This window comes from Myxine glutinosa, chromosome 1 (assembly GCF_964187855.1).
Source record: "Myxine glutinosa chromosome 1, kmMyxGlut1.1, whole genome shotgun sequence".
Lineage (NCBI taxonomy): Eukaryota > Metazoa > Chordata > Myxini > Myxiniformes > Myxinidae > Myxine > Myxine glutinosa.
The window spans coordinates 180,202,591-180,228,287 of NC_136261.1; the positions used below are offsets into that span (position 1 = coordinate 180,202,591).

Here is a 25,697-nt window from a genome sequence, read left to right on the forward strand (position 1 = left end):
CTTTTTGTTTTTTGTGGTACTTGTATTTTTTTCTTTCTTTCACAGGACAGGTGTACATGTCTAGTGCTGTAGTAGGGTGCGATCTGGTTTACCACTCGTTGCTTTTAGCTACAGCCGCCGGATAGCTCTGCGAGCGAAAAGAAGGCCGAGTGTGTAAGCCCTTCCTTCCGGTACATAGCCTCTACCCTTTCCAAGACTTTCAGACTACCTCCTAGTGGTGAACCATGGTAACAGTGCTCTTGAGGGCACTGGCTAAATGTCTGGAGGATCTTGGAGTAGGTTGGTACCCGAGAAGTATAATGTGCATGGCCTTGCTGTGACACTCACCAATCCAACCAGGGTAGGTGGAGCTTAGCCTTGGTAGGTAGTCCACCTAGGAGAAGGAAGCTCTGATTGCAAATACCCTGCTACTTTGCAGAGTATGTCTCTTTAGACAAACGCTCTGTCCACAACTGATTCTGTGTTGGTGTCAGGAAGGGCATCCAGCCACAAAAAAACATGCCTCAAATATGCCTTTTGGCAAAGCAGCCATTAGGTGAATCATGGCTTACACATGCAAGTATGGAAAGGACCGTAAAACGATGATGATGATGATGATGAGTGATGGGGCCAAAGACTATATATATATATATATTTATTTATTTATGTACAGCATGACATGACAAAACGTGGTGGACGAGTTGGTTAGGTGACAAGAACAAGCTGATTAGATTTTGGTTCAGGTCCGAATCCAGATCCGATCTATCAGTGGGATACAAAACAAACTGTTCACTCGGCGGAGGTATGCGCTCTACAGAGTGTCGTTCTAGTTTACATCTTTTTTTTTTTTTGTATACTGAATCGAGGCTCGTGAAAGAGCTGACAACCACGAGGGAAAGACAGCACAGGGGGAAACATTCATTAAAACACATTCAACAAAAAGACATCCAGGAACACAGCACAGGGGGACCACGAGGGAAAGACAGTACAGGGGGAAACATTCATTAAAACACATTCAACATCTGCGAACCAAAAGTTAGACATTGTCCTTCAACAATGAGTTTCTCATCAGCAGAAGTTATATTTGTCATAAACATTGTCAAGGTAACACAAATCATAATATAGCAAAGTGCAGTATTAGGAAAGGAGGTTGTAAAACTTTGACTAAAACTGATACCCTAGTCTGGTTGATGGATAAATTTGGCTCTACAACAAAATTAGGTAAGTAAGCAAAGAGTGAGTAACTAAAGTTGAATCAGACAATTCCAAACTGAGCAAGCTCGTGGAGTTCCAGATGGCTGAAAGCTTCCCAAGGGCAAATCACCGTGATGTCTGCAGTAAAGGAGTAAGAAGGCCAAGGGGAAGGTAGAAAGGACAATGAAATGTGATTCAGTTAGCCTTCCTCCATGTCTGAGATTATCCAAAGAAGAAATTACATTATGTACAACGAACATTGGAAATTATAGTTAAGCATGCTGTAGATTGATAAATTGCAAAGACATACAAGGAAGTTCAATGAAGGAGGCCGGCCAACAGGCCCACTGCATTTCTGCCAATATACCTGCACCTCTCTATTACCTGTGATTCTATAAGTACCTGTCTAATTCCAGTTCAAACCTATCCACAGTTCCTGCTGCACCTACGCTGCCACTAATTCTGAAAACCTATATCTCTAGACCACTCAAAGGATCAATCCGAAACTTCATAAGTATGATTGACTACACGAGGTTTTTTTTATTTTTTGCAAACTATCATGTCATCAGTCACATGGTATGGCGGCCATATTGTATTTAAGGGGAAAAAATTGAAAATCTATATCTCCAGAACCATTAAACTGCTCCAAACCAATAGGTACAAATATAATTGACGACCCATGAGGGAACTTTAATGAAAATGATGACGTCATCAGTCACGTGGTATGGCGACCATTTTGCCTGGAAGCCCATCATCACTGCTCATAGTTCTAGTTCTGCATTGTTATTGCATTTCTCCATAAGTTTGTCATAGTTAATTTCATCAAAGTTGGCTGAATCTTGTATATTAATTTCCAACCTATCTATCGACTTTTGGATACATCTCATACAAATTTATTGCCCTCTCAGGACAAACATCTGTTTCCACTCAATGCAATGACTCATGACAACTCTTTATATTTTTAAATCACCTCCCCAGGTCAGCCCATCAATACTCATGATCTCTTCCACCCTTATTAACTAACAGGTTAATTAACTTATCATCATCGATGGTATTAACTTATCATCTCTACCGCCTCTGACATCAACTCATCCTGGGAATTCTTCCTAAGTAAATTGCTCTCTCTCATGCACAGATTTATCCCATCTCGTCTTCAGTTGTCATATCCTTCCTCCCGTCCATGGTACACGGAATCTTGTGGTGAGGCTATTGCCCAGAAACAACTTGCTTTCGTCTCCTGGAAAGCAAATCCAACGGAAGGAAATCTTATTTCCTTTCACAAAGCCCGAAACAAGTGTGTGTCCACCCTCAGGAGAGCCAGGAAACAATATTCTCCGTTCTCAGGACCGAACTCTCTTATCTGTCTCCCTCTTCCAAATCCTGGTGGCGTCTGGTCAAATCTGTTTCTGGTGTTTGTTCCCCCTCCATCCCCTCCCTCACCTCAAACGGCCACACGGCTGACTCCGCACGTGAAAAAGCTGAATGCCTCAACTCTGATTTGACTCTAAATCTTGTGTCCCAAACCCATCCCTCTCTGTACCCACCGTACCCAGCTGCTCCTGGACTCTGTGTCAATTCCTCCTGACAAGGTGGAAAAGTTTCTGTCAACGCTCGACACTGATTCTGCAACTGGACCTGACGGCATCAGCCCACGGGTCCTAAAATCCTGTTCTTCCGCTCTTTCACTCCCTCTCTCTGTTATCTTCACCCTCTCTTTTGCTCAAGGTCATCTGCCATCTCCTTGGAAATCTGCCAACATCACCGCTTTGCACAAAAAAGGTGAAAAAACAGATCCCAGCAACTACAGACCAATCAGCCCTCTCCCAATTATCAGCAAAGTCATGGAATCCATCATTGCTTCAGATATGAAATCTTTCCTCTTCTCCAATGGCTTGATCTCTGATCATCAATTTGGTTTCAGACCTGGTCACTCTACTCTGGACATGCTGCTTCTGCTTTCTCAACAATGGATGGAGGTCCTCAATGCCAAACAGGAAATTAGAGCTGTCTCCCTTGACATATCACGTGCCTTAGATACGGTCTGGCACCCCGCTCTGCTCACCAAACTCTCCTCTTTTGGTATCCAGGGAAATCTCCACGCATGGCAGGCGGACTTCCTCTCTCGTCGTAGTCAACGTGTGGCCCTGAATGGGTTTCTCTCATCTCCTCTTCCTGTTCAGGCTGGAGTTCCCCAAGGCAGTGTTCTGGGCCCTGTGCTTTTTCTGGTCTTCATCAATGATCTCTCTTACTCTCTTGAAAATCCCCTCTATCTCTTTGCTGATGACTCTACTCTCTGTCGCTCCATTCCTCATCCCTCAGATCGGCAGTCTGCAGCCTCCTCACTCTCTGCAGACCTGGACAAAATCACAGACTGGGCAAGCAAGTGGAACATGTCTTTCAATCCTGACAAATCTCACACTCTTACGATGTCTCTCCGAAAAGACCGACTGGACAACCCTCCCATCCACTTTCTGAATAATCCTCTCCAAGAAGTTCTGTCACTCAAGCTTTTGGGTCTCACTATCTGCCATGATCTTTCCTGGGAAAACCACATTTCAAATCTGGCCTCCAAAGCCAGTCGCCGACTGGGCATCCTCCGTCGTGCGAAGTCCTTCCTTGGCACACCTGAGCTCCTCACCACATACAAGGCTTTCATCCGCAGCTCAATGGAATACTGCTCTCCCCTCTGGGCTGGTGCTCCTGCCTCACACCTAGCTCGTCTTCACGCTGTTGAAACCAAAGCATTCAGAATCATTGGAATCTCCCGCGATGAAGCTAACTCCAAGGGCCTCTCACTCACTCACCGCAGGCAGGTTGGTGGTCTTTCCGTCTTCTACCGACTCCTCTCTGGCCTTGCCCCCCCCCCCCCCCCAGCTCTCTCTGGGCTCTGTCCCGGCAATATTCCTAGAGGTTGCACAAGATCTGCCTGCAACCCTCTTATGGTTAAACTGCCAAAATCAAGACTCTCTGCTCACCTTCACTCCTTCATTCCTCTTTTCTCCCGCCTCTGGAACAAACTCCCTCACTCTCTTCAATCCCACTCCACCCTCCAGGTCTTTAAAACAGCTGTTCACCACCATCTCTTATCTTCGCCTATCCAAAACCTTGATCTTTTCTACCCCCACTAATTTCACCCCAATTCCACTTTTTTGAAATACCAACTTCTGTCCTGGAAGTCCTTGGTGTCCTTGTGTTTTATACTTCTCCCACCCCCCCCCCCCCCACCCCCTTCCCACGCCTTCTCCCCCCAATCCCTCTCCTTCCCACACATCTCCCTGCTCTCAAATGTTGTGTTTGTGTGCTTCCCCTTCTCTCCCCATCTTGTCTTCCGCTCCCTCTTTTTATATATTTTGTTTGTCTGGTCGATTTGTTTGTGAAGTAAATGTTAGCTCTTTCACGAGCCTCGATTCAGTATACAAAAAAAACCAAAAAAAAAACCGTTCTCAAGTCCTCCCCCATTCTTTTCAGTTTATCTTAATTCCCCCCTCCCCCCTCCCCCCCCCCCCCTATCCCTCCAGCCAACGTTTCCTTTTTTTGTCCCATTGCTGTTTCATCTCCAGTCATTACTCTGCACGCTTGAGTTTGGCATGTCATCTTTTCCCATAAGGCAGAAATTCTCCATCTTTATGATCATTTAAAATCATTTTAATGACAACTACATATGACATGATAATTATACATCATCATTTTAATGATAACTATATGTATATAATGATCTGGGGCTGACAAGATCACCGAGGGATGCGCACACTCGCCGCCTCTGTGCTGTCTAGCCTGAGTTTGAATCATGACCGAGCTATAACCTGTCATCGTGGTGTTTCACAGGCAGTGATACATCAATGTGTGTGTCCATCGGATAAGCTGGGCAGCACATCTGCCAATTCCTACACGAACTACTGCTGGGAAGGCAATACCAAACCACCCAGTATAACCCATGCCAAAAAACGTATTCAGCAGCACTGACACCCTGTAACATCAGAACCACAATATGGTACAGCACATCAGAATCAGAATATATGATATGATCAATCATTTGTATTAATAATTACTGTTATCATTGTATTTTACCTGTGCCAAGACCTTCCATTCCAGGAATGTCATCACCAAACCTAGCAGAAAAGATGTGAGAATAGAAAAAGTGAATATATATAAATATATAAATATATACATATATGAAAAAAAAATATATATATACATGTATATATATATATATATATATATATATATATATATATATATATATATATATATATATATATATATATATATATATATATATAGTATACAGTGCATTCAGAAAGTATTCAGACCCCTTCACTTTTTTCACATTTTGTTATGTTGCAGCCTTATGCTGAAATCGTTTAAATTCATTTTTTCCCTCATCAATCTACACTCAATACCCCATAATGACAAAGAGAAAACAGGATTTTAGAAAGTTTTGCAAATTTATCAAAACGAAAAAAATGAAATATCACATTGACATAAGTATTCAGACCCTTAACCCTGTACTTAGTTGAAGCACCTTTGGCAGCGATTACAGCCTCGAGACTTCTTGGGTATGACGCGACAAGCTTTCCACACCTGGATTTGGGGATTTTCTGCCATTCTTCTCTGCAGATCCTCTCAAGCTCTGTCAGGTTGGATGGGGACCGTCGGTGGACAGCCATTTAGAGGTCTCTCCAGAGATGTTCGATTGGGTTCAAGTCAGGGCTCTGGCTGGGCCACTCAAGGACCTTCACAGAGTTGTCCCGAAGCCACTCCTACGTTGTCTTGGCTGTGTGCTTAGGGTCATTGTCCTGTTGGAAGGTGAACCTTCAGCCCAGTTTGAGGTCCTGAGCGGTCTGTTTCAGGTTTTCATTAAGGATATCTCTGTACTTTGCTCCGTTCATTGTTCCCTCAACCCTGACCAGTCCCCCAGTCCCTGCTGCTGAAAAACACCCCCACAGCATGATGCTGCCACCACCATGCTTCACCGTTGGGATGGTATTGGGCATGTGATGAGTGGTGCCTAAGTTTCCTCCAGACATGACGCTTAGAATTGAGGCCAAACAGTTCAATCTTGGTTTCATCAGACCACAGAATCTTGTTTCTAACAGTCTGAGAGTCCTTTAAGTGCTTTTCTGCAAACTCCAAGCGGGCTTTCATGTGTCTTTCACTGAGGAGAGGCTTCCGTCTGGCCACTCTGCCATAAAGCCCTGATCAGTGGGTGTTGCAGTGATGGTTGTTCTTCTGGAAGTTTCTCCCATCGCCACACAGGATCTCTGGAGCTCAGCCAGAGTGACCATCGAGTTCTTGGTCACCTCTCTTACCAAGGCCTTTCTCCCCCGATTGCTCAGTTTGGTCATGCGGCCAGCTCTAGGAAGAGTCCTGGTTGTTCCAAACTTCTCCCATTTAAGAATTATGGAGGCCACTGTGCTCTTGGGAACCTTCAATGCAGCAGAAATTTGTTTTGTAGGCTTCCCCAGATCTGTGCCTCGACACAATCCTGTCTCTGAGCTCTGCAGACAGTTCCTTCGACCTCATGGCTTGGTTTTTGCTCTGATATGCATTGTCAGCTGTGAGACCTTATATAGACAGGTGTGTGCCTTTCCAAATCATGTCCAATCAATTGAATTTACCACAGGTGGACTCCAATCAAGGTATAGAAACATCTCAAAGATGATCAAGAGAAATGGGAGGCACCTGAGCTAAATTTGAAGTGTCATAGCAAAGGGTATGAATACTTACGTCAATGTGATATTTCAGTTGTTTTTTTTGAATAAATTTGCAAAACTTTCTAAAATCCTGTTTTCTTTTTGTCATTATGGGGTATCGAGTGCAGATTGATGAGGGAAAAAAGGAATTTAAACGATTTCAGCATAAGGCTGCAACATAACAAATGTGAAAAAAGTGATGGGGTCTAAATACTTTCTGAATAAATAACCACCTTTAGAGGCCATTTTTCCCCGCAAGCGGGGGTTGGCCTTTTTCGGGAACCGTGGTTGTTGTTGTTTTTCGGTCCCCTTTTTGAAGCAATGTTTTACGGCCGGATGCCCTTCCTGACGCCAACCCTTTTTGCCGCCTTTAACGACAAACAGGGAATTACCAGTGAACTGTTCCTCAAATTGGTCATTTGGTCATTTCTGGTCATTTCTGGTCATTTCTGAATGCACTGTGTATATATATATATATATATATATATATGTATATATATGTATATATATATATATATATATATATATATATATATGTATATATATATATATATATATATATATATATATGTATATATATATATATATATATATATATATATATATGTATATATATATGTATATATATATGTATATATATATGTATATATATATATATATATATATATAGATATATATATATATATATATAGATAGATAGATAGATATATATATATAGATAGATATATATATATATATATATATATATATATATATATATAGATATATATATATATATATATAGATAGATATATATATATATATACATATCTATATATATAGATATATATATATATATATATATATATATACAGTACACACATACATATATATTTATGTATAAACATCAAAGTCACAGAAATTGTGTATTGAAATGAAGATGAAGACTGTGAATAATGGAAACTTTGGAGTAAATATGGAGACAAGGATATATATACTCTGATATACAAAATGGAACATGTGGAATTAATAATGTAGTTGTTGAAGTACCGTTCCAGCATTCATTCCAAGTGCTTTTGGACACGAGGGATGTGCAGAACACCTGGTTGCAAGTTTCCAAGTAACATAATTGCCTCATGTGATAATCTGTTCAACACGTGTCACTTGAGCACTCTTCGGTTTTTAGAGGTGACGCAAGACATTCTGAGCAAATTTAAAAGTCTACCTGAGACACCAGCATATGGATCATCCAAAAACACTCACTGGTTCCATTTTTGCACAATCAAAGCACTTCTGTCATAAAATGAGAGAAATCAATTCAATGACCACCCTCAAGCAGGGTCTTCCATTAGCCATGTTGCAACCTTTAATATTGTTGCGGATTCGGGGGTCGGCGCTCCCCTTACCAAGGGGGGGGGGGGGTAATCCCCTTGCCTTTTAAGCTGGCCGTCCCCCGATCCTGGAAATTATAACCCTCCTCCGCGGTCGAGATTGGCCAGGGTGATTGGTCAATGGAGTCCCAAATACCTGAGTGCCAATCTGACCGCAAAGCAGGGAGATAACTCCGGCTTGGACCGCGGACAAGATGGAAATTGCCGAGCGGTTTAGCAATCCGAAGCCCGAGCCATTAATAAAGGAACTAAATCCGATCCTGAACGGTTGGCCGAATCGTGCCGCAGGTACCCAATGGAGAGAAAAGACTAAAGCGATCGAATGGAGAAGAAACCAAAAGGGTAAGGAAGAACACAGGATTTATTGCAACAATCAAAGAGGAAACGAAAGGGAAGAATGTACAATGGAAGAAGAAGAAGCAGGACACAGGGCAAACTTATCTAGACAATCTTAACTTACAAACCCCAGGACAAACAAACAGACTTACACGGGGAGTGATGGGTCGGGGAGGAAGGTCCAAGTAGATGGTTCCAGGCGACGACATCCGGCCTCGGTCCAAGCTCCAGGACCGCGGCGAAGAATGGTCGGCGCCTTCGTGTCATTTGCGCGTGACCGGGCCTTAAGAATATAGCGGGGGAAACTGGGATGCGTACATAATACTTGTACTCTCAACTCTCTCTCTCTTTCGTACTGTTCGTATCTCAGAGGGTACCCTCGCGCAGATGTTACTCAGTGCGCTCTTTCACCAAGGCCGTGCGAATCCGAATCCAAAGAAGTCCATGCGAGTCCCAGCACGCAGTTCGTACGAGAGCGTGGCGCAGCTTCAGTCCCCATCCGCAGTCCGTGAAAGGGCTTTCCGCTCGCCGTTATATAACGCGGGCGTCGATTAAGCCGCGCTTCATAGGGCTACGCCCACCAGCGAGCTCACCTCAGCCCTGGTTGGTTGGCGAGGGCTCGCTGGCTCCACCTTTGATGACGAGTTGACAGGGGGCCACGCCTCCTCTCGGCGCTCCGCCCTTCTTCTCCAGCTTGACCGCGTGTGTAATGGCGTTTTGAGCCAGGCAGCGAACGCTGCTGGGCGAGCAGAGGTGCGCACCACAATTTGGAGAGAGTCGAGCCGCAAAATAAATGGAATTGAATGGAATTGAAAAGGACCTATGTTATTTGATTAATGCAACGCAGATTCAACTATTGGGAACACAGCCTTATCTGATACGCATACTAAGGAAATAACTACAAGTCCTATGGTGTCCTACGTGTTGTTGTGGCCTAACTACGGGTGCTCCGATTACCTTTGCAAAGGGAATATTTACAAGTATTATTTACAAAGTGGGGGGTTCTCAAAACCGCAACACTGCACCCTCCTTTCCTCCAGTCACGTCCCGGGCCAAAAAAACTTTAACTCAGTGCGACACTTAGGTGTGGTAACCCTCTACTTTTAACCTCACCCTGAGTGCGACAGTTTTAACAATTAAGTATGTCCCGCCTGCTGCGTTTCATTCTACCTAACAGACTCATTCCCACAGACTAACCGAATTACGGAATGGTCTTGAAAACTACACATGTAACCGGTGGGGAGCATTATTTACAAAGACTACTTATTTTGATTATTTACAAACTACACACAGGACCTGTCTTTTTGGGAAACAAAAGCAGATGGTTTTTGAAAAGAAGGAAAATACTGCACTGCACTGCACTGATACACCATACCATATGCACCAATTAACAAAATGCACCACAAGCACCATGAAGCACCATAAAGCACCATCACAAAGAAAATGCACAAAAAGAATGCACAGTCAAATACATTTCAAATAATCAAATGGCGTCTTCTGCGCTGGGCCGCTGGCTGCTGGGCCAATGTTTCTGGGCGTCTTGATGTTCCGGCTTTCTGCCTATTTAATAAATAAAAAGGGGCACAACCCGCGTCCGCTTTTTTATTTATGGCCAGCAGGCCCAACTCCGGTGGTCCACCTGCATGGCATGGATGCCACTTTGAGAACAGTGGCCCGCAACCAGATACCGTTGGCCACAGTGGCCGGTCCCCAGCAGGGGTGCCAGGCCCCAAAACGTGGGGTCCATATGTGGTGCTATGCCACAGAACGTGTGGTCCATAAGTGGTGTACTAGTGCAGGCCGGAGGCAGCGGAGGTGCGGACACACAATTGCAGTCACCTGCACACTCCCCCCGGGCCCCCCCAAAAAAACAAGTCCATGAGCGGGGGAAGGAGGACAAGCAAGGCAGCGGGCAAGATCGCAAGGGTACACATTAATACAAGATAATGCAAGGTGAGGTGTGCTGTAAAGCAAGCCGAGAAAGCTCGTCCCAAACCATGCCCCCCCCCCCCCCCCGTCACCTAATCTACCCTTGCCCCTACCCCGTATTTACACAATCTACACATTTATCAAATCCGTCACTATGTCCCGTCCCCCATATCTCCCTCTCGATCCAAATTCATCATCAATCCCCCCTAAGGAGGAAGAGATGGAATCACAAACACAATGTCACCCCCACGTCATGATGCATCTTACCATTCCCAAACATCTGCCAAAACATGGCGTGGAGTATTGTCACCTTAGGTGAGTGGATGCGGATGGTGCGAAGAGACTTTTATCCTAGCTATACTTCTAAATGACATTAACACACGTTACTCTACCCGGGGTCTTTCCCTGCCAATCCATTGGCCATCTTTACTCTATGCGGTTCTAAAAACCAATTCCCATTGAACATACTGTGGCGCTCACCAAATTTGGGGTCTCACTCCCCCGATTCTTTCCCCCTGTGCCCTCGCACAATTTCAGGGCTGGGTCGTGTGGCTCACCAGCAGGTCCGCTCACCTGCACACCTCCGCCACTGTACGTCGCCACCCGAGCTTACCTGCTCCTCACCCTAACCTACCTGGGGAAGGCTCTCCCTGGCTCCCTTACCCCACTACTGCCATCTCTGGCGTTGGGCTACCCGGATCCTCCTCTGGATCCTCGGGCCCCATTGAACACTAACTGGCTCCCAGAGCGTACCTGCGGCCTCACCTGGCCGACAGACTAACAGTGGCGGAGTGCCCATTTAATCATTCTTACTAACAGGCCACACGCCCAGCCATTCCATTTCACTTACGCACCAAATCAAACACTTCGGTACTACTCCCGCACCACAGATCTCAATATCCAACCACAATTTACCTACTCCCTCTACCTACTTTTAAACTACCCTCCCCGGGTACTTGTGAAGGGGTCCATCCTTCCCCTATTCACACCTTCACACCATACACTCCACTCCACGTATTCCACACTTCCACTCCACACCATTCATTCCCTACTCCATTTGTTCCATCCAACCATTCTCCCTTGCCACCATGCAAGTCAATCACCCAGTGCACAATCACACCTTTCGCAATACTCTGCTCATGCACTTTCTACACACACACATCATTCTCACAAGCATTGCCTCACTTCATCACCCTCACTACAAACACACTGCATCATCTAATCTTCCTGGTTTTCCCTCTAACTTAGTGCTTCCCTGTCATCCCTTATACTACTGCACATCCCTCGTCGTTATCAACCAACTATCCTACTCTATGTCCCCACTACAGGTATAATGTCGCTACTTAAATCTCGTGTCTCCTAAAGTCATTTCTAAATCCCTATACATTAAGCTAACCCTCCCGGGCTAGTTTGCACCGCCACACCCCATAAACTATAGCTCATGTGCCCAAATAGTGGTAGTGAATGGTAAAACTACCATCCATCACTATCACTACTACCATCAGTCCACTACTCTGAGCCTCTCGGTACGTCGTTACATTATCAAAGCTCGGCTTCGCAAAGCCGAGCGATGCATTCCAGTGGTTGTCTCCTACAGGTTGGGTCCGTCCGGCATTCGGATTCAGGGGAGGAGGTTTTGTCGGGCCAAGGCTCCAAGCACCATCCCTGCGCAAGGCCTTGCGCTCCCAAGCGCAGTTGCCCAGCCTTGCCCGGCCGGAGCGCCGCCACCACAAGGGGGCGCTGCTCCGACCCCTCCCACCTCCCCTCGAACCGGACCGGTCGCCTTGCCTGGCAAAGTGCGGAATCGACCATGCAGGGCGGAGCCCGGCGCGGATCGCACACGGCGGTTCTTGAGAAACCGCCGCGACTACGACCTCCGCTGGTCCTCGCAGCACACAAAGCCCGTCACGGACCGAGAGCTCGCGTCGGCTAAACGTCGGCCTAACCGCTGCCATGGTCAACGTCGATGCTTTACTCGCATGCTCACACCACGCGTTCCGTTTCCTACTCACACAACCAGACATCTCCATGCACTCCATGCATTCCTCGCACTCTTTTACCGCACTCTCTCTCCGTGCACTCTCTTCTCTCGCACACCCCATTATCACACACTCCTCTGTTCCACACCTTTCTCGCGCACACCTTGGCGTACTCTCTCCCGGTACGGACTCCGTACCACTCGTGGGTGTGCACTCTTGCACATACCCACTCAGTGCACACCTACCCATGGGTGTGCAATCCCCTGTCGCACACCCAATCACGCGCTCCACAACCAACTCAGGTGTGCATCCTCGCACACTCGCCACAACCAACTCACTCTCTGTATCACATTCATGACACATACACTCCGATGTGCATTCATCCTCACTCTCTGTAATGCACTCGCGCTCCGGCGCCATTCGCACACGCGCGCCATTTCTACTCATACATCTCACTACGGACCTTCCACAAGCGCCCGAATGCCGTCTCGATCCCAAACGCGCAAAAATTCTTTTTGCACCATATACATTTCTGTTATATACACTCCTGCTCACCTTGGTGCTTCTTCTTCCTCGCTCCACCACCTGCAAATCTTTATTCGGGTTAAGCACGGCATCACGATGTGAGCACGGACTTTGCACATATTCCATTTCTTTCTCCCGCGAGTCCATCTCTTCCGCCCCAATTTCCACTATTGCTTCGGTTTGATTTCTTAGCCCAACGACCGCCGGCGCGCTCAAAAAAATTTCTTTTAATTCTGCAGCCGTTGGCTTTTCTATACCCTGGGTCGCGATTTCTATACCCATCCACGTGACCATGCCTTGCTCAACGTCGCTCAACCCGCGCTCCTCACACCGTGCTACCTCGTCGAGTACAATTGCGACCTCCTCGCTCAACCTGCGGTTAACCTCCCTCTCAACTTCCATTGTCTCATACATGGCTTTGTCCCTCGCTAACCCCTCATTAATTTCTTTGGCTTGGCCATTTATGTCCTCCAATTTGCCCCCTAATCTGCTTCCGAATCCCTCCAATTTGCTTCCTAACCCCCCAAATTTGGCTTCTAACCCCCCAATTTGACTTCCCAATTGCTCACCCTGAGCCCTCGTCTCTTCCTCTTGGGTGTCCAATTTATTTTCCAATCGCTCACCCATTTCATCCATTTTATGCTCCGCCTTGATCATATAGGCTCTCATTTGCATCATAAATAATTGGAAATCCCCTAGCCCCGTGGGCTCGGCACTCGCCGCCACGTGCAAGGCGCCGCCATTTTGTGCGCCTGCGACCTCCTCTACCACACCTTCATTCTTCTCCTCCTCCAACTCTCCCACTTCTTCCCTGGGGTCCTGGGTCGACCCTAACTCCTCCTCTATCTCCTCATTTCCCCCCACCAGCATTCGATCGCCTTGGGTATCCATGGCACGACTATAATTTGGATTGTAATAAAAATTTTGGCCGCTCGTAATTTTTGACCAATTTTTTTTTCCAGATATAATAAATTTGGTTCGGGTCCAATCCCACTCCTGACACCAATTGTTGCGGATTCGGGGGTCGGCGCTCCCCTTACCAAGGGGGGGCGGTTAATCCCCTTGTCTTTTAAGCTGGCCGTCCCCCGATCCTGGAAATTATAATGCTCCTCCGCGGTCGAGATTGGCCAGGGTGATTGGTCAATGGAGTCCCAAATACCTGAGTGCCAATCCAACCGCAAAGCAGGGAGATAACTCCCGCTCGGACCGCAGACAAGATGGAAATTGCCGAGCGGTTTAGCAATCCGAAGCCTGAGCCATTAACAAAGGAACTAAACCCGATCCTGAGCGGTTGGCCAAATCGTGCCGCAGGTACCCAATGGAGAGAAAAGACTAAAGCGATTGAATGGAGAAGAAACCAAAAGGGTAAGGAAGAACACAGGATTTATTACAACAATCAAAGAGGCAATGACAGGGAAGAATGTACAAAGGAAGAAGAAGAAGCAGGACACAGGGCAAACTTATCTATACAATCTTAACTTACAAACCCCAGGACAAACAAACAAACAGACTTACACGGGGAGTGATGGGTAGGGGAGGAAGGTCCAAGTAGATGGTTCCAGGCGACGAGATCCGGCCTCGGCCCAAGCTCCAGGTCCGCGGAGAAGAATGGTAGGCGCCTTCGTGTCGTTTGCGCGCGACCGGGCCTTAAGAATATAGCGGGGGAAACTGGGATGCGTACGTAATACTTGTACTCTCAACTCTCTCTCTTTCGTACTGTTCGTATCTCAGAGGGTACCCTCGCGCAGATGTTACTCATTGCGCTCTTTCACCAAGGCCGTGCGAATCCGAATCCCAAGAAGTCCATGTGAGTCCCAGCATGCAGTTCGTACGAGAGCGTGGCGCAGCTTCAGTCCCCATCCGCAGTCCGTGAAAGGGCTTTCCGCTCGCCGTTATATAATGCGGGCGTCAATTAAGCCACGCTTCATAGGGCTACGCCCAGCAGCAAGCTCACCTCAGCCCTTGTTGGTTGGCGAGGGCTCGCTGGCTCCACCTTTGATGACGAGTTGACAGGGGGCCACGCCTCCTCCCGGCGCCCCGCCCTACTTCTCCAGCTTGACCGCGTGCGTAATGGCGTTTTGAGCCAGGCAGCGAACGCTGCTGGGCGAGCAGAGGCGCGCACCACAATTTGGAGAGAGTCAAGCCGCAAAATGAATGGAATTGAATGGAATTGAAAAGGACCTATGTTATTTGATTAATGCAACGCAGATTCAACTATTGGGAACACAGCCTTATCTGATACACATACTAAGGAAATAACTACAAGTCCTATGGTGTCCTAAAGAATCAACGTGTTGTTGTGGCCTAACTACGGGTGCTCTGATTACCTTTACAAAGGGAATATTTACAAGTATTATTTACAAAGGTGGGGGTTCTCAAAACCGCAACAATATGTTGCAACCTAACCCTACCCTTTAACATGGAGAGGTATACTATTACTATTTATAACATCAGAACATGTTCTGAGGTCAACAAAACATATGAATCAACAAAGTCAGCATGTCTGATGAACACAGAAGGAATGGACTCAGTGACGAATCCAAGTCCAGTAAAAAGATAGAATGAGTGATATGTCCCACTCCGTGTCCAGGAAGCTAAAAAATTTGGACATGGAAGTGCTATGATGTGGGGTGGGCAGTAGGCTATTGCTAAAACCTTTTGCGCCAACTTGGTCCATATCCCTGGCAATATATGGGCAGATCGATACATTAATTAGATCTTGCAGCAACATGTGTTACCTACCCTTCAACAACATGGTCCAGGAGTCATATTTATGCATGATAATGCTGATCACAGGGCCATTCAAATGAGGAACGTTCTTATCAATACCAACGTTAATGTCAAGGCACCCTTGCCTGCCATTTCGCCAGATTTGAATACAATTGAACATCTCCAGATTTTCATTGATCGTCACATTCAATCTTGACAGCCACGGACCCTCGAGGAGCCGGAGCTGATTTGGGCATGGAATGCCATTCCCCAGTCTCAGATTTGAGTGTCCATGTGGTCAATGCGATGACTGTCCAATGGAGCGATTGCTCCCAGAGTTGGACATACCTTATATTGAGATTGCTACTTCCACGTTGGATCCATGTGTGAAAAATTCCCCACAATGCAGCATCATGTGATTATGTCACCAGGAAATGTTCATGTATTTATTCAGCATTTATCTGTCAGAGGTTTGCCCCTCATCAGTGTCCTATGATGTCACATAAATAATTCCTTGTTCGTTTTTTATGACAGTGAGTATGTACAGTGCCAATAGAAAGTCTACACCCCCTTTCAAAATTTTCTCCTTTTGTTAACCTTATAGCCTGGAATGAAATTGCATTAAATCAGACTCTTCCCACCTTTATTTACACATCGTAACCCACAACTTTCAAGTAAAAAACAAATTCTACAAATTTCAGAAAATTAATTAAAAATACAAAACTATAATATCTTGGTTGGATAAGTGTCCACCCCCCTGAGTTAATACTTGGTGGAAGCACCTTTGACAGCAATTACAGCTGTGAGTCTGTTGGGATAGGTCTCTACCAACTTTGCACACCTTGATTGGGCAATATTTGCCCATTCTTCTGTACAAAACTGTTCAAGCACAGTCAAGTTACTGTTCAAGCACAGTGCGGAGCGTTGATTGACAGCAATCTTCAAATCATGCCACAGATTTCCGATTGGATATCGGTCGGGGCTCTGACTGGGCCACTCAAGGACATTTATCTTTTTGTTCCTTAGCCACTCAAGTGGAGCTTTGGCTTTGTGCTTTGGGTTATTGTCATGCTAAAATGTGAATATCCATCCCAATTTCAGCTTTCTTGCGGAGGGCAACAGGTTTTCCTCTCGGATGTTTCTGTATTTTGCTCCATCCATTTTCCCTTCTATCCTGACAAGTGCCCCAGTCCCTGCTGATGAGAAACATCCCCATAACATGATGCTGCCACCACCATGCTTCACAGTAGGGATGGTGTTCTTTGGGTGATGTGCTGTGTTGGGTTTGCAACAACCGTACCGTTTTGCATTTAGGCCAAAAAACTTTTTGCCACATGGCTTCAGAATCTCCGGAGTGGTTTTTTGCATACCTCAAAAGGGACTCAAGGTGGGCTTTTTTGAGTAATGGCTTCCTTCTTGCCGCCCTGCAGTACAGGCCAGACTTGAGGAGTGCTTGGGATATTGTTGTCACATGCACACAGTAACCAGTCTTTGCCATAAAGGCCTGTAGCTCTTTCAAAGTTGCCATTGGCCTCTTGGTGGCCTCTCTGACCAATCTCCTCTTTGCTTGGTCATCCAGTTTGGGGGGAACAGCCTGATCCCAACAGAGTCTTGGTGGTACCATTTGCCTTCCACTTCTTAATGAATGTCTTGACTGTGCTCCAAGGGATATTCAAGGCCTTTGAAATACTGTATTTTTATACCCAGCCCCTGATCTTGCCTTTGCACAACTTTATCCCGGAGGTCTTTTGTAAGCTCCTTGATGCTCTCAAGGTTGCTGTGACTTTGCTGTGCTGTGAAAATTGCTGTGAAATGCACTACCCAGCAGAGGAAACCTACAGGAACAGCTGATTTTATGCTGAAATAATTAGAATCACTACAATTTAACACAGGTGGAGACCAATTAACTTGGTGTGCGATTTTGAAAGTGATTGGTTGCACCTGAGCTAATTTACAATTGCTATTATAATAGGGGTGGACACTTATCCAACCGATATATTCTAGTTTTGCATTTTTAATTAAGTTTCTGAAATTTGTAGAATTTGCTTTTCACTTGGAAATTGTGGGTTACGATGTGTAAAAAAAGGTGGAAAAAGTCTGATTTAATGCACTTTAATTCCAGGCTATAAGGCAACAAAAGGTAATTTTTTTGAAAGGGGGTGCAGACTTTATACAGGTACTGTATATTTGAGATATTGCTTATGTTAGGCGATTTGATAAAAGTCAGGTCGTGGAAACCAAAGAGAAAAAAAAGGATAACTGCACTTGATAGATCGCATACCTTCGCCAGACTGAACAGTTTATGTTTTGAATCCTACTGAAAGGCCAGATCTACATCTGGATCTTCACTAAAATCTAATCAATTCGTCCTTGTCATACACCCAACCTATCCACCAGCATTTGTCCGATTCCGTCCATAACTATTTGAGATATCGTGTTAAATATAGTTTTTCGCTATATCACTCAATAGTGAACAATCACTTTAAAAATGTAAAATTTCTCACATCTGGATCCAGATCCCTATCTTCTTTTGAATTTTTATTTTTTTGTATACAAGATCGAGGCTCGTGTAAGAGCTGACATTAATCACAAAAAAACCCAGAAAATAAACGGACACATAAAACATACAATAAAGGGAGTGGGAGACAAGATGGGGAGAGAGAGAGAGAGGCAAGCACACAAGTACAACAGTAGAGAACAGGGACATCGGGAGATCTGTGGGAGGGAGAGGGCTTTGGCGGAAGAGGCATGGGAATGGGAGGGAGGAGGGTGGGAGAGGTATAAACACATGGACACTGCTAGGACTTCCAGGAAAGAAGTCGGTATTTCAAAAAAGTGGATCAGGGGAGAATTAGCAGGTGTAGAAAAGATCAAGGTTTTGGATGGGGGAAGATAAGAGATGGTGGTGAACAGCTGTTTTAAAGACATGGAGGGAGGAGTGGGATTGAATAGAGTGAGGGAGTTTGTTCCAGAGGTGGGAGAAAAGGGGAATGAAAGAGTGAAGGTGAGCAGAGAGTCTTGATTTTCACCAAAATTGAATCGATCGTTCTTGTCAGACACCCAAACTCTGCACCAAGTTTCAGCCAAATCGGTCCATAACTTTTTGAGATACCGTGCTCATAGATAGACAAACAGGGGTGAATGCACAACCTCAGTCCAACTTCAGTAGTGGAGGTAACAATTGATGATCATTTTCTGGAAGCACGGTTGTGCCGCTGATGCAGTGCCCCCCATTACCAGTGAGCTGGTTCTCATTTTGCCGGCCTCGGAAGGATGATAGGCTGAGTCATCCTACCTGGTGTTAATTCAACGGTAAGACGTGGGTTCAAACTAATGACCCTAAGGTCTTAAGACAACCACCTTAACCATTACGCCAACACCTGGCTTAACCTGGCTCGGCTGATAGAGCAGGTTAACCAAGTGTATCTAATCAGGTTCATAAAATGGATGGTTTGCCATTCATTTGGTTCTTTTCGATTGGAGGTTTATTCGGTCACCGCAGTCATTCCAGTGCAGAGAAAACAAGGTCAGAGAGATCATTTATCTGCATCTTAATTTGACCGTGTCTCGGTGCTGATAACATACCCTTGGATTCCCTTTTTAGGGGGCTTGCTCTTGAATTGACGTGTCTGTCGCTGCTTGAACTTGCATGGCCCCTTGCGTGGTGTTATTGGGCCACCAACCACTTTAGTTGCGGCCAGTATTCCTCCACCACCACCGCTCATAGTTGAAAAGCGAATCGTTGTTGCCTACTGCTGGGGTGGTCTCTATAGCGGGTGCTGTTTGAAATCTTGCCAGAATATCTTGAAATCTTACCTGCAATGGTAATGGTAAATATGTCCTACGGAAAAACGTCATTTCGTTAGTAACATCTCGACATATACTTCTTTAACAGCCCAAATCTTTCACGAACAGGCTGGCCATGCCTTACGTTCAACTGAACATGGAAGGACTTTGTACTTTGGTCAGGGTGCTTGTGATAACTTGCCTAATCTTTCTAAAAGACACCCTGGGATCTGCTAGCCGACGAGTCCTTCTGCTTAACATCATTCCAATTGATATTCCACCATCAGCATGCAAAACACCAGGATGATAATTTATATACCTGGCTCAGAATTCGAACCCAGTCTGGACAGCTCAAACGCAAGTGTACATGTCTCAAGTTGAGTGCACAACCCTCTAGAGTCTAGGCTATCCCACTAACTCATTTTGTTGGAAAGTTATATCAATTTCGTTTTGCACCATTACTTTACAAATACATATTGTATTGCCAGTGTAAATAAAAAATATGAATGTTCCCATCTGAGTGCACACACCTCTTGATGGTAGAATCTCAATTATTATCTTATCATAAACATGATCTTATAACACAATGTAAAAAGATAGGCTCATAAGAAAACAAAACACACAACTTACCTGAAAAGGAAACAGACAACACAGCTCACCTAATTCATCAATCTGTGCCAACTTGTGTAGTGGAATGTTTCATAGGATGGGCTTATAATGGCTGAGAGCAGCTGTGAGGGTGGGGAAACTATAATCATAATAAGGGCTCACACGAGGGTAGGTGGGGGAGTGGAGCAAACAGTGGAATGGTGGATGTCCTTGTCACACACACAACCTGTCCACCACATTTCACCCAAATCTGTCCATAACCTTTGGAGATATCCTGCGCACAGACAGTGTAGAGGGGTGAAAAAAAACATTTCAGGATGGAATAAAAAAAATAAACAGTAGGAAGGAATGACTTGAAAGGTACCACAATACAACACCGCAATCCCTTTACACATTGCCATAGCACCATGGCAGGAATGACAACACAATGTCAGGGCAGGCAACAATTGTATAAAGATATCTATGTTAGAGGTAGTTTTTTTGTTTTTTTTGTATACTGAATCGAGGCTCGTAAAAGCTAACATTTATTTCACAAACAAATCAACCAGACAAACAAATTATATAAAAAGAGGGAGCGGAAGACAAGATGGGGAGAGAAGGGGAAGCACACAAACACAACATTTGAGAGCAGGGAGAAGTGTGGGAGGGAGAGGGCTTGGGGGGAGGAGGCGTGGGAAGGGGGTGGGGGGGGGGGGGGGGGGGAGAGGTATAAAACACAAGGGGACCGAAATTAGTGGGGGTAGAAAAGATTAAGGTTTTGGATGGGGGAAGATAAGAGATGGTGGTGAACAGCTGTTTTAAAGACCTGGAGGGTGGAGTGGGATTGAAGAGAGTGAGGGAGTTTGTTCCAGAGGTGGGAGAAAAGAGGAATGAAGGAGTTGTAGATTTGTTGTGCGAGTTATGGTAATTGTGCATTTTATTTGTTGTGGTATTGAGATGGAAAACGTCAAAATGCACAAAAGGCCTCATTTAGCATTCATACATCATTCCAGAAGTCCTTTCTTCTGGGTGACATTTTCTTCAATGATCCTCCTAAGACTCTCCTTTTGTTGTTCTGTTAGTGGGGGGGCCAATGTTTTCCCGTTGAATTCAAATGTTAATTTGTGGACACTGGTTGGGTTGTCTTTAGGGATGATAGAAGTTGTAGAAAAAATATGTCTCCATTTTTTTCAAGTTCTTTATAGCGGCCATTTTGGATTATCAAAATGGCGTTTGTTGAAAACCGAAATTGTCATTATCTTGGCTTCTAAATGACCTAGAGTGTTAATTTTGGTGTCCAAATGTACATATTTGCGGATACTTAATCCAATAAACACACATTTATACACCTACATATGATCAAAAGGGTTCTTATGGCAGCCATCTTGGATTTTCACGCACTTATGCCAACACATATATATTTTTTTTTCCATCATTTTCACTTCTAAATCACATAAAGGCTGGACTTTAGTGTTCAAATGTACACTTATAATGTCTTTGTGCAATATTTTTAGTTGGCAGTGTTCATTGTTACATTGAAGGATCTCCATCCTCCTCATCATCAGTGTTATCGATTCCCATGGGGCGCTCCTGACCCGTGTTACCACACACCTCTTCATCTGCCCCACCCATACACATCTCAGAACAGTTGAGATGCTGAGACCTGCATGAGCAGTGAGACATGCATTGGGTCTTCTTGCAGTTACATTTGATTAGATGTGTGATGGCAGCTGGGGCTGGAGGGTCCTTGGTTGTGATGGGCACCAGCTGATCTCCTTCTGCTCTCCATCCATGTTCTGTTGGTTGTGGAAGCTGGGGGTCCGGTACATCAGCCTGATGCCACACCATGGCCTGGAAATGTGCACGAGCAATGGCTTCATGTAAAGCTCCCCGTGTTGGTGGCAGCTTCTGTGCCTCTAGCTGTTTCTTGGTAAACAGTCTCCACCTCAGCTTGCCCACATCCACAACTGTAGTACGAGGCTCATACAGCTGGCATACAAATGCCTCAATGTCACTTTCTGTGTCAGCTCTCAGCTCCTCAGAGGCCCCAAGGTCATGAAACGCAGATACCACCTCAACAGAGCACCTATTGAGGGCTTGCCAACATGTGAGCTTTCCCTTGCCAGCAAACCGACCAGTCTGGTCTGCTCCCGTGAATGCATGGAATCCTGGTAGGGCTGCAGCCTTCCTGACACCAAGTTCATGTACTATTGGTTCCAGTGAGATTTGCCTCTTCTTGTTCCCCACACCCGTGATGAAGTATGTGTCTTTGCATAGTTCATGGTACCGGTGGAGTGCTAGGATGAATACATCAGTATCAGGTGACTGAATGTACAGCTGTGTTGCACCTCTTCGGACGGCATCTAGACTGTGAAGAAAGATCCTCGTATCAGCCTCCTCCTGGGAGCTACGGAGATGCTGTACATCCATGCAGTTGGAGAAGACATCCTGCCTTGAAGTGACGATGAAGACCTTGGTAGTCCCCTCAAAGTGACACAGAGCTTTCTTTGCCAGATAGACAGTTAGCTCATCTTTGGTGTTGGTGTGCGACAGGAACTGTTTTGCTGTCAGTTTCCCAATCGGGGTGCTGTCTTGAACGTGGTAAGCAGTGGGCGGCTTGCCACCTTGGCGCCTCTCCCGTGTGGCCTCTTTCAGTGAATTTGGCAGATCATATCGGTCAAACACGAGGTGGACTTCATCATACCCGTTGGTCTTGCAGTCCAGTGTTGCATTGAAATGGCCAGCCCACTGGGCACATGTTTTGACCCATTGTGGCTTACCCATTGCTTGCACTAATGCCATGCCGTCTATGACAGTCACCTTCTTGGGAGGGGGTGGAGTATGTTCAGGATTGTCGTCGTCTGGCTGCTGACCAGTGCCAGTTGACTTCTTGGGTAGATCTTCTAGGATGCCCATGAGCTTGCTTTTGTCTGTGCATGGTAGTAGTGTCCCAGCCATTGCAAAGAGGGTTCGTGGAAGCGCGGTGAATTCATATTGACCTATGGCATCCTTCAAGTTGATCTCTGGTCGTGAGCGGGCCACGATCAGCATGCGCGCAAACAGTGACCTGTCGTCTTTCAGCTCTACAACCTTGTCTGCCAGTTTGTGCTTCACAGCTTTCCTGGCACTCTTCCACATCTTCAGTTTGACCTTTCCCATTCTGGCCCAAAGGTTGATTTCATTTGTGTTGATGCGCTCTGCAACAAACGTGTTATACACTTTCTGACCAATCTCATCTTGGTTGCAGACATCCTTCTGTACTTCAGCTGGCATCACCACCTTGGTGATGATAGTCGTCAGGTCTTCACCCTCATGCGTCATGGGATTCATGGACTCTCTGATCACATTCTTCAGTCGACGAATGCTGTCTTCCTGCCGAGCCCAGACTGTGGTTGATAGGTCGTGGTGCTCCTTGCGTGTAGCTGATTGTGAGCCAGCCATCTGACGGACTTCTTCAGCAAGCCTACTCAGCTCTGGTGCTGTCAGAAAGAACCTTTCGCGGGCACTGGCATTCTGGGTAATGCCCACAATACCCCCTGTCACCTTCATGATCCTGTTGATGTGCTCCAGTGCATGGTCCACACCTACAGCACAGAAGGGGATTTCATTCTTATGGACACTGAAGTTCCCATCCATGAACTCTTGGTAGATCCCTGGATCTGTCATCTTCAGGGCCTTCATCTCTGCAAGGTACTGGGGAGTCAGCCTGGCATATTTCTGTTTGTCATGTGCAAAGAAGTATATGCACATCTCATCCAGTGAAGACAGGTGAAGCTCAAATTGTCCATCACGGGTGGCACGGATGAATGTGTATATCAGCATTATCATCCGCATGTAGCGTCGCACAAACTTGAACAGTGGACTCTTGGCTTCTTTCCTCTCATCAAACTTTGCCATGGCCTCCAGGACTTCGTTTGACTCGAGGACAGCTAGCATGTTGTTCTGCGCGCTTGTCATCTCCTCTCGGTTGTGTAGATGACAGCTCTGGGCAACCTGTTGTGCTGACTGGGTACATGGGCCCCTCAGATGGGGATGCTCTTGGAAGAATTCGTCCACATAGAGGTCGAAGAGGGCTTGGACAGTGGTGATGTGGGCCTCCAAAGCCCTCTTCATGTGCTTGGCTTCCAGTATTTGTCTGGTCGTTGTTGGGCCATAGATATCAGCCTCAGACCAAGCCTCGTCAAGACCACTGTCCTCTATGGCATTCCCAGCAGCCCTCAGTGCAGCCATCACAGTGTGCATCTCCCCTAGTCGCAGTACCCACTTGCCTTTGCAGTCATCTCTGGTCATCTCCAGCTGTTTGGCTCGCTCATACAGGGCCATGTCTAAGGTGATCACTGTCTTCCTATCGGGACCCATGACCATGCAGTTGATTTGCTGTGTCTGTTTCAAGACTGTTATCAGTGTTTGCCATTCATGGGCTGGTGCTGCTACCAATGGCAGGGCGTTGACCTCTGTCAGAGGCTTCGAAGAGGAGAGCAGTGAGTTGTAGGCTGTCCAAGTTGGGATATCGTGATGCTTGATCCTACTGCCAGGTGGTTGTTTTGGATCGTGGACGAGTGACCCAACAGGGTCAGCATGCTGGGGTTCTGCAGCTTGCAGCTGGTCATCTGGTGGGATGATGTCGTCTTGTACGTCCTCAGCTTCAGCTGTTCGCATGATTGTGCGTGAAAGTAGCCACACTGTGTCCGTCGCAGAGTACGGCTTGGTGACATCTGGGTTTGACCGTGTCTTGAAGCTATACGTGGTACCTGTGGCAGATTGTTTGTTTGGTGCTTGGCAAGGAACAAAGTCTGGAGCAGTCAGAACCTTGAGTGAGCGGTGTCTGGCCTTTCGGTCATGTAGTGTCAGTGTTCTATGTTCATCTGTGGAGGGTGCATGTTCCCGTCGTTGGTAGAGTGCCCAGGCTGTAGCATGGAGTGTCCGCTTCCCATCAGGTGTGTCTTCATTGAAGTCACTGTTGTCCACTGCAAAGAAGACAAACGTCCCTATGCGCATGGTTCTTGGAAAGTATACACCCTGTTCTGTCGTAGACTCTATGACTGAGTTGGCCAGCTGTGTCTCCAACCGCAAGATCCGACTATAATCAACAGACAGACCGAACCCATGCAGGAAATCCAGAAGCTTCTTGTTTCTGGTGGACTGATGGACTACAATGGCAACGGCAAGCTGCTGTGGCCATTCTAAGCGATGGCGGAATGGTGCATCTGGCTCTTTGGGCTTGTACGTGACTTGGCGTTTTGACTTGTAGCCATACATGATGTTCTGACTGATGGTTATAACATCTCGATGAATAGTGGCTGAGCGCATAGTCTCTGGCTCAATGCTCGTGGCTGGTCCTTCCAGTAGCCAGCGGAGGAAACCATAGAGTACTTTGGGTACATGCTTTTCAGCATCATCAGTGTTCATTTCTCCTTCAAATTGCCATGGGTGCTTGTTCTGACAAGCAATGGCACTGCGGAGAACAGAGGCACTCTCAAACAGTTGTTCGATGTTTTTTTCATTTGTCTTCGTCATTGCATCTTCGACAGCTGCATCACGCACGGCAGTGGAGAATACACAGTCTGACTCGTTTCGACGTTTTGGTTTCATGAAGTGAACGTCATCAA

At 46.0% G+C, this 25,697-nt stretch overlaps 1 protein-coding gene across 1 annotated transcript; it reads right to left on the reverse strand.

The window, feature by feature from the left end:
- Positions 1-1,201: 1,201 nt before the first annotated feature.
- Positions 1,202-19,439, reverse strand: LOC137432452 (retinal rod rhodopsin-sensitive cGMP 3',5'-cyclic phosphodiesterase subunit gamma-like). Its single transcript, XM_068124442.2, has 3 exons — positions 19,300-19,439; positions 5,242-5,282; positions 1,202-1,311 (listed from the first exon to the last, which is right to left on the reverse strand). Exons 1-3 carry the CDS (start codon positions 19,437-19,439, stop codon positions 1,235-1,237), a joined length of 258 nt encoding a protein of 85 aa, XP_067980543.2. The 3' UTR covers positions 1,202-1,234.
- Positions 19,440-25,697: the final 6,258 nt, after the last annotated feature.